Genomic DNA, 10,363 nt, shown 5'->3' with positions numbered 1-10,363 from the left:
TTATTAATCCCGTAGGGAAATTTAATTATGGGACAAAGAAAGTACACACCTTTCTTACTAAGCAATTTAGCGCCATACCAAGCAGAACACTTTCAATTAGAAAGTATAAAGGTTAAGAAAAACAGATATTTTTAAAGCAATAGGTGAACTTAGAAGTATTCCTTTACAGATCTTCATTCTGAATTGGTAAAACATTATTTTATATAATAATAATATATTATTATTGATGTTGTTGTTCTTGTTGTTGTATGGTTTCGTCTTGAGTCCACAACAGTTGACAAAACTAATTTTATATGTGTTTCCTATAACGTAATGGAAACAATTTAATTCTTAATTTTTTTCAATTTTATTTTTATTTAGAATAGTTGATTATTGTTTAGTTTTTTCAATAATCTCATGTCAACAATTCCAACATTTGAAAACAATTCACATATTATGAATTCTTGGTTTTCAACTATATTTTACCCCTGGAATAAAACTGGAAAGAGCATGAATTTTAGGGTTTTGGTTTAAACATTTCAAAAGGGCTGCCCTTATGAAAGCCTGTCTTCACATCAGTCAGCTGAGGTTTAGAACCATGACAGGGCAGAGGAACAAACACTTCAACATAGATGTAGTCATCTTCTCCAACATGGACCTGCAATGGATGCAGAAGAAACTGGATTAGTTATTGAGCTCAATTAATAATAAAAATCAGCTTAATAATATACTGTAATTAAAACCAAGTGTCCATATAAATGTTTATGTATATATTACCAGGATACATATATGTTTTTTTCTCCTTTCATCTATCCTTTTCCTATTCCACTCAAGAAAAGTGGAATAATCTCTGGAGAGGACACCAGTCCATCATAGGACAGACACAAAAGCATACAGTTCTTAACATTACTGGCTTGCAAAGCTGAAACCTTGTGTTCAGTTCCTGGGGTGCAATTATGGTTTGTGCAGGTTTCCTCTGTGTGATCCTTTTCCTCCCACAGTCCAAAGACATACTGGTAGATTCACTGGACTCCAGGAAAACTGGTGCTGGTGTGAGTGTGTCACTATGTTCTGTGCAATGAACTGGCAGCCCACCCAGGCCACCCAGGGTGTATCCTGCCTTACACCCGTTGCTTGGCGTGAATAGCCCTAGCTGGCCAGTGACACTGTGTTGGATAAAGTGTTTAGAACATGGATGGATGCATTTATTATTTTTAACTTTAAGCACTAACGGAGGTAGAAGAGCTGAAAAAAATGAAGCAGAGTTTTTCTTCAGCTGGAAACTAGGCTTTTAATAAATAACATTTTACCATACGGTAATTTTCAGCATGTCATTGGCAATGCCACTTAATGTCACTGGCTTAATGTTTTTTAAAAAAAAGATATGATTGCTACCCTATTGTTGAAATGAAGAGACCCTAAATAAAGTTTTAAGCACTACCTAAGGCTTTGTGATTATATTTATAGTCATACTGTATTAGCTTCTATTTGATTACCTCTTAATTATCTCTTGCACTCACACGTGAAACTTATTCATAGGCCGCTGTGTCAGATCCTCCAATCTGGTGGAATGGCAATGGAGAAACTACACACATTAAGCATCTGAATTGGGCAAACTCAGAGCCCTAGCTGAGGTGGGAACAATCTATGTGTAAGCCCTGCTTCATCCAATTATGGCCCATAACCTGATTACCCTGCTCTATTTCCCCTGTTTTGCAAACATGGTACCTTCAGGATAACTGAGCGGCTGCATATTCGACATCTATTTGGTAACTCCTACCTCCTTTCCCAACTGGAGAAAACTGGCTTTTGCAAATTGTAGTTTAACCCATGTGGTAAGGGAGTGATCTGAGCTTCTACCATTTAGATCCTGTCCCTAAATGGAATCCAAGGTCAGTGTCCTCCTGGAATGGATGTACCCTTTAATAATCTTGAATCATCTTGGAAGGTAGATAGTACAGAACTGGTGAATTCAAGGGAACCCCTTGGACATCAAGTCTGAATCTTAAGTTTTTTTTTATGCCTTACTGAATAAACAATAGAAAGGCAAAAAGAAAAAATGTACAGAACAAAAAGTAAGAAAAAACAGCAAATTGATTTTTGTTGTCTTTTTTGAAGATGTAGCACTTTCTTTTGCAGGTCTACTCTAATATGTCTAATACCTTGGATAAAAAATAAAGATTGAACACATGTATTAAATCTGCAGGCATTTTCATGAAGACTGGACATGGGGTGGTTTCCTTTGCCTTCTAAATATTTTTATCACAATAAAAATTCAGGAAAAGAATAAATAAAATCCATTATTGTTGCAACCACATTTACTTACTGGAAGTGCTAAATGGGCTATTTATTGTGTTTAGGCAAACATTTAGAAAAGTGTGTTTCTGCACTTTTTTGCACAGTTTTAGGATGTACATACAGTATGACAAAAATTCACTTTTTTGATGGGCACAAGTAAAATATATATTTGAAAAGTCTACGGACACCTAAGAACCTCCCCAATGTCTCTGAATGCTCAGAATTTATTAAATGACTTCTACTGTATTTCTACCTATTAGATAGGTAATTTAATTATTGCAAATGACTCTTTTGTCTCCCACTGCTCTCCCCTTGATCTCTCTGACCACTTAGCCATTCTTTTCAATCTGGAATTATCTGTTTCTAACACTTCCCCCCACGCTCTGTAAATTTCCGCAACTGGCGATCAATTGATCACCCAAGGTTTGCAAATTCTGTTCTGTCCTCTGTCACGATTATAGTCCCCCCTCCTTAAGGGTGCTCCAGCCCTTTCACTAAGACTTTATTCTCTGCACCTGTTCCCTATTCCCAGCCCACCTTAAAAGCCAGGCGCTGACGCTCATCCGGGCTCTGCATCTGATTTCCATATCGTGCAAGTCCGGGACCAGGAGGCGCCTGGTCCCGTTAAGGTTTTAACCTCGGTTCCCGTTCCTGTTCCCCGTCCGCCGGTTCCGACCCGGCCTTCGTGGTTTTTTAATTCTTGCTCTGATGGATCCCCTGGTTTTGGACTTACCCTTGCGTTATGGATTTTCCCTTTGGACTACTCTCGGATTGTTCGCCTCGGCCACACCTCCCCCGTGCACCAGCGCACCTTGGACACGCCCCCCTGTCTTCAGCCCCGTATTCCTGCATGACGTTTCCCCAGTGTTTCCCCACTCCGTCGGACTGTGTCGTCCGCATAGGGTCCGGAAAGAACTGTTCGTTACATCCTCCTTATCTTGTTTCTCTTCCTTCCTCTCTAGAGGACAAAATACAATTACTTGACAGTGCTCTTTTATCTACCCTCGACACCTTTGCTCCTTTAAAAACTCAAACCATCTCCTTCTCTTGTCCTGCCCCCTGATACAATGACCATCTGCGATCCATGAAGGCAGCCTCTCACAAACTTTAGCGTAGGTGGCGTCTGTAGTGTGCTCTCACGAGGCACCAGTTCTGTAGGGTTTGGGCATTTACTGGGACAATTATTAATTGTAGCAGTAAATCACAAAATTGATTCTTTTGATGGCTTTAGAATCCAACCATGCGATATAACTCAAACAACGCACACACACAGGTACTAATACACGAGGATACATTTATTAATACATAGAATATGCATGTAAACCTAACAGATCTTATCGAGAGGGTTATCAGAATACAAAAGGTATATATTTAATCAGTTACGAAGAGTTACATATATCAAGAGGACATACGTTCGGTATATCATTCATTTAGACCGTTTCGTAAATGAACTTGGTTATAACTTCTACATTGGATACTCAAAACAAGTACATAACTCTTAGGAATTAAATTGATATCAACTGGTTGGGATAACAATTGAATTCTCGAGCTGTAATGCATTGAAGTTGAATACTCATCCAATCTCTGGGGATTCAGATCTCCTGCGGGCTCTCTGACTCCGTGCCAGGCTGTGCTGTGCGGCTTGCGACGGTGCACTGCTGACGCTCACTGACTGGCTAGTTAGTGTTGGCTTTAACTAGCACAGTTTGTGCACAGGAGAAAAGATGACTGTGGGTCCCAGCAAGTCAGGAAGAGGACCAGTTCATTCCTGATGAAGCGCTAGTTCTGAATAGTGATTCAGCTGTCCACAGTTCCGACCTGTTCACGAGGCTTGCTGCTGGTGCTAACCTCGGGTGGATCCTCTGGTTACTCTCTGGCAACCTCCGCTCTCGACTCTTAGAACAAAGGAAAGTTCTGGCACTCGGACACACTGGCCGTTCCGTGGTTGTCCGGGCTGAGTCTCAGGATGGTCAGGAGGTGCGCTGCAAGAATGTCCTGCCCTTGGGAGCCTTCTGCTCCTGGGCTGTCCTGCCCTGGAATTCTTCTCACATTCTCCTTTAGAATAGTCTTTCGAAAAAGTTCACAGAATTCTCTCAGGCCTTCTGTGTTGCCTGTTTTTACCTGGAGGAACTTCAGCTCGTTCATTGGCTGAAAGTTCCATGGGCATCAGAGTCCCACGTGGGTTACTCGGCCCTACCAGTCCCTGATTGGTTGATCAAGGTGAGATATGAGTCACTTACTCCTGACACTTAGGAATGCAGTCCAGATGTCCATCTGGCACTCCCTAGACAGATAGGCGCCAATGGATGACCATTGATCATGATAGCCAGGCTTAGCTTAGTGCATCCCCATTTGGGAGCTGTCCCTAATCAAAAGAAAACATCTTTAAATCAGCCTGCATGAATAGCTTCTCTGTGGCTGCACCACAGAGATGAACAGAGAGATGAGGCCTCATTTGGGAAAGCACAGCAACACTTAATTCTGTCTTATTAACAAGCATTGCCGCTACACGTCTTTCTGGCCTAAATGTACATTATCAGGCTTGGAGAGATTACTTATCTGAATATAAGGTTACTACAGAGTCTGCTAGATCCACCTACTTCTCTCACATCATTGAAAATCACCAAAACAACCCCAGACATCTTTTCTCCACCATCAACAGACTGCTCAAGCCAAACTGCCCCACCACATTACCTGCCTCATCACAACTTTGCAAAGCATTCTTAGATTTCTTTAGTTCTAGATTGACAACACCCGGCATCACATTCTCTCCACTATGCATATCATTTCCATACCTCCTCCCTCCTCATCAAACTTCTCTGGTTCCCTTCTCTCCAGCTTCTCTCTTCTTGACTCAGCATCCCTCAATAAACTAGTTACACGCATGAAACCCACCACATCTATCTTAGATCCCATTCCCACCACTTTATTTCAGTCCTGTTTCTCTTCTCTCTGTCCCATTGTCCTCAATATTATACATCAGTGGTTCTCAAACTGTGGTACGCGTACCAGCAGTGGTACGTGGAGTGCTGCCAAGTGGTACGCCAAATGACCCTGGAACTGTCGTATGCGCTGAAAAATCGGGACGGGTTTTCATATTTTGTATTTTAATACGTGTCGAATACGCAGCCTACGTACTAAGATACAGTGCGCGCTAATACTTCAGTGGACACAAGAGATACTCTAATTCTATACCACTCTATAGGAATGCGTGCTATGGATTCAAGTGACCAATTGTATTTAAAAAAAACTACTGTATCTCCAGCAAATAGGGAGAAAGGCGAATGTGCATGATTTTGGAACAATGCCAATGTTGTAAACACAGGAATGCATAGAAATACATGCTACGAACGCAGGTAATCTTCTGAGCACAGGAAAGTGTGATAGAGAACAGAAAAATATTTAAGAACTGTTCTAAGTTAATTTGAGAAAAATACACCGAGCGTCTCTGTGTTTCGCTCCCATGCGCATGAAATAAAAACTTTAAATAAATACGGAAATAAAAACGGAAACACGGAAAAATGCAAGCTTGCGGATTGCGAAAGCAGGTAAACTACACTATTTTTGAAGAACCTTATTCACCGTTGGCAAAAGAGCTGACACGTATTATGTGTAGAGAAAAAGCTGCTAAACAGCTCGACCTGCTGCCCCCCCCTGAAAGACACAGTCACTCATAGAATTATTGAAATGAAGGATTATATCAATCGTACACTGATAGAGCGCGTTAAGATGAGCAGATGTTTTTCACTGCAATTAGATGAGTCTGTAGTCGATTTGGCCAATTTGCTCGTTTACGTTAGATACGAGTTTGAGGGCATGTCCCATGAAGACTTTCTGTTCTGTAAACCGCTACCAACAGGAACTACAGGAGAGCACATATGTCAGCTTCTGGATGAATTTCTCGACGAGAATGGCATCAACTGGAAAAAATGTGTCGGAGTTTGTACAGACGGTGCTAGAGCAATGACAAGCCGACATAACGGTGTAGTTGCACGAATTAGATAGGTTGCTCTAAAAATTAATGTACGCATTACAACATCCACCGCGAGACCTTTGCCGTCAAGAAAATGCCTGACGATTTAATATCTGTTAGACTCTGTTGTGAATTGTATCAAGGCTCAAAGAATGAATTCACATCTGCTTTGCTCAACTAAACAGGCTCACCCCTCTCACTGAAATGGTGCTTTTTTATTAGTTGTTGTTGTTAATGTTTTTTTTCTGTAAAACACTTTGAGAAGCCACCTTTAAAGGTGCTATATCAAATACAGTTTATTATTATAATATTTATTATATGTATGTGTGAGTGTGTGTGTGTGCACGCGCGCTCATGTTGGTCATTGAGAATGTCTGGGGTTCCTATGAGATGATGACTTGTAGGTGGTACTTGGATGCTTTGGTTGGATTAGGGGTGGTACTTGGTCCAAAAAGTTTGAGAACCACTGTTATACATGAATCCATTAGCACTGGCATTGTACCAAAGGTCCTCAAAACTGCTGCCATTACCGCCGTGCCAAGAAAGCCTAACATGGCTCTCGACAATCTTAACAATTTTCGCCCCATCTCCAACTTACCCTTTCTTGCTAGAATTCTAGAACGTGCTGTCACACTTCAGTTACATAACCACCTCATGACAAACAACCTTTTCGAACCCCTCCAATCTGGCTTCCATCAACTTCACAGCACAGAAACTGCCCTGGTCAAAGTCACTAACGATCTTCTAATAGCTGCTGATTCTGGTTCTCTTTCTATACTCATCCTTCTTGATCTCAGTGCTGCTTTTGACACTGTTGACCATAACATCTTACTTTCTTGTCTTGAGACTGTGTTTGGAGTTTCTGACACTGCTCTCAAATGGTTCAAATCTCACTTCACTGATCGCTGTCACTTTGTCTCCCTTAATTGGTACAGCTCTGAAATTGTTCTTGTTAAGTCTGGTGTTCCTCAGGGCTCAATACTGGGCCCCTTGCTCTTCAGCATTTACATGTTTCCATTTGGTCAGCTTTTAAGATCACATAGCCTCAGCTTTCATTTTTACGCTGACGATACTCAAATATACATCCATACCAAACCTGACACTGATGTGGCTGTCTCTATTCTATCTAATTACATCTCTGACATAAAAAATTTGGATGACTCAAAACTTCCTTTATCTTAACTACGACAAGACTGAAGTCATGCTTATTGGCACCCCCCATCAACTTCATAAAGCCAGTCCTGTAACCCTATCTGAAGATGGTTCTGTACTTGAGCTTCAATCAAAATTGAAAAGCCTTGGGGTTATATTCGATTTTGGCTTAACATTCGACTAACATGTGCAGCATACTGTCAAAACATCTTTTTTTCACCTCAGAAATATCGCTAGACTACATCCTATGCTATCACTAACTGTGACTGAAAAGCTGATCAACACATTTGTGTTCTCTCGAATTCACTACTGTAATGCTCTACTCGCTGGGGTATCTAAATCTACTCTGAACAAACTGCAGTATGTCCAAAACTCAGCAGCCAGAATCCTGACCAGATCTAGTGCAAGTGGTCACATTACTCCTATCCTGGAGTCCTTGCACTGGCTTCTGGTCAAATTCCATGTAGACTTTAATATCCTCATGCTCACCTATGAGGCTCGGCATGGCTTGACACCTCAGTATCTGTCAGAACTATTATCGCCCTACTCCCCACCTTGCAACCTTCACTCTTCTAATTCTGCTCTCCTTACTGTCCCCCAAGCCCGTCTACATTGTATGGGTGACAGGGCCTTCTCCTGGTATGCCCCCAAGCTCTGGAACTCTCTCCCCAAGGATATCAGAGAGTCACCTTCTCTAAACTCCTTCAAATCCAGACTCAAAACCCTCTTCTTCAGAAAAGCCTTTACTTAACTGGCTCCATTCTTCCCCCTCTGCTTTTCTTAGTACCACCATCCATGGTCTCCTCTATATATTGTAATTGTATTTTATCTTGTATATTCTTCTTATTTATTGTTGACATCCTGTAAAGTGCTTTGAGAAGCCACCTTTAAAAGTGCTATAAAAAATAAAGTTTATTATTATTATTATAAAAGTTTGTGGTGTTGTATTTTGATTCTGCTGGTAAAAAGTGAATATTCTCTTAATTAGGCCTATTTATTCTGTGGTAAAGCCCTTATTTTTTCTCTTGTCACTTATCTCTATACAACACAATTCTACTGTGTTGTATACCCAGCCTTTCAGATAGAGTCAAATGGGTGTGAGATCATGGCTGAGTAAATTAACCTACTGTATGACAAAGAAATTAAGAAAGATGTTTCACTAAACTGTCAAAATAAAGGGCTTTTATTACATAACTCACTTACCTTAATGATTTTGTTGACTCCAGCCACCACCTGTGATATGTATAATGTTGCAGTGAAAACACAGTAGATCTTCCCCGTCCGGTATTCTACCTCTTGTTTCAGCTTGAAATAAAAATGTTTGCATTAGCTAAGATTACAGGAACAGAACTTAACATTTTCAGATTATATTTTGAGTAAAATTAGAATTAGAAATGAAAACATGACAAAAATACCACATAATACTAACTTTGATGTGTCATCTTGAAATACACAGTATATAAAATTATTATGTATTACTGTAAAATATTAGTGTCTGAAAAAAGGGACTAAGCAACATAGTAAAAGTGAATTGGATCAAACATCCATTCTTATGTTTAATTAAATTCTCCTTTTTAATGTCATCTTAAATAAAATTTAAGCTTTGTGCTTCAAAGAGTAAGCACGATCCTGTTGCCCATTTATTTTTTCACAAATTTCCTGTAAAACAATCTTTTTGTTTCAGTGTTTTTGATGATTATGTTTAATCTTGAATAAGAAATTAAGGTTTTGAAAATGTGTATATGTGAGTGGAACAGGAGTATTTGCATCATTATGACAAAAATTGTGATTCCAGATCTGAAGCAGTCAGATTACATTAGGAGTGCAAGACTTTTTTATCTTAACAGATGAAGACTCACCTCATTGCAGATCCTCTGTTCTTCAGAAGTAGCGCTTTTAGGATCACTCCATCCTCCACATATAGTATCTTCCATTTTGATTACAGAAGTGAATATAACAACAAGCAGATATTACTGTTGATAATGTGCACCTCGCAGTAACTGAGTTACTTGGAGACTGAAAAATCAGATTCTCCCTCCCTGCTTTTAAACACAACAGGTTCAGGTTCCACCTGTATCCTAGCCAATGGCTATTCAGAGCCCCACCCATGGACAGATTAAAAAAAAACAATAGGGAGAGGTTGGACTGTTGGAATGTGATAGTTTATTTCATTCTATGTAATATAAGGCAGTATGGCATCTGCTGTGCAGGTCATTTGAATGTGGTAAGACAGTCTTTTGTGCTATATCTAAGACTAAGAATTTTCTTCTATTTGTTGACATAAATCACTCTCAACCTCAAAAACAGCAGTTGAACTAAATTCTAATAATCATAAATAATAGACAAAATCTTGTATTTCTGCAATCGTGTGTCTCTGCCAAATAAGCAAATCACTAAGGCTTTCTATAGTATATCCCAGGTTATAAGTAACTGGATCTCCAGTTCGTGAAGCCTTCCTCTGAATTGCAAAATGTACTCTCCATATGGCAAGCAGCCATATCACCCTGCAACCCACCTACATAGGAGACCTCCCTGGGAAGCTAAGGTTGCTGCTGAAAGCAGTATTAGTGGGAGGTGGGAGGTCACCAGTAGGAAGTGTTCACCCTGCGGTCTGTGTGTGTCCTAACGCCCCAGAATAGTGACCGGGACACAAATTTCCCATTGGCCTTTACCAATCATGGCCTCCTAATAATCCCCATCTATGATTTGGCTTCATCACTTTGCTCTCCTCCCTACTGATAGCTGATGTGTGGTGAGTGTTCTGGCGCACTATGGCTGCCGTCGCATCATCTAGGTGGATGCTGCACATTGGTGGTGGTGGAGGGGAGTCCCCATTATAAATGAAAGGAATTTTATCCTTATTCTTAAAATCACTCCCTAAATATATTAGAACTAAAACAACGTTTCTCACTAAGTCAGTTTATTTACACTAAAAGTCATTCTTGATAAATTTTGCACGTG

General features: G+C 40.2%; 1 protein-coding gene across 1 annotated transcript; it reads right to left on the bottom strand.

Moving 5' to 3' along the window:
• Positions 1–496: 496 nt before the first annotated feature.
• Positions 497–9,336, bottom strand: LOC148815782 (cystatin-B-like). The gene is made up of 3 exons (XM_088904727.1): positions 9,262–9,336; positions 8,606–8,707; positions 497–637 (listed from the first exon to the last, which is right to left on the bottom strand). Exons 1-3 carry the CDS (start codon positions 9,334–9,336, stop codon positions 497–499), a joined length of 318 nt encoding a protein of 105 aa, XP_088760853.1.
• Positions 9,337–10,363: the final 1,027 nt, after the last annotated feature.

This window comes from Atractosteus spatula, chromosome 24, assembly GCF_055471065.1.
Source record: "Atractosteus spatula isolate fAtrSpa1 chromosome 24, fAtrSpa1.hap1, whole genome shotgun sequence".
NCBI lineage: Eukaryota > Metazoa > Chordata > Actinopteri > Semionotiformes > Lepisosteidae > Atractosteus > Atractosteus spatula.
The sequence above is the reverse complement of the archived record's forward strand: the minus strand, read 5'-3'. Positions and strand labels throughout refer to the sequence as shown.

Bases quoted from the DNA above. Each gene is read 5' to 3' on its own strand.
- LOC148815782 (XM_088904727.1), bottom strand. From the start codon at position 9,336: ATGGAAGATACTATATGTGGAGGATGGAGTGATCCTAAAAGCGCTACT. The intron at 8,708-9,261 runs GTGAGTCTTCAT...TTTTATTTCAAG, and splicing joins AACAGAGGATCTGCAATGAG to CTGAAACAAGAGGTAGAATA. The intron at 638-8,605 runs GTAAGTGAGTTA...CATCCATTGCAG, and splicing joins GAGTCAACAAAATCATTAAG to GTCCATGTTGGAGAAGATGA.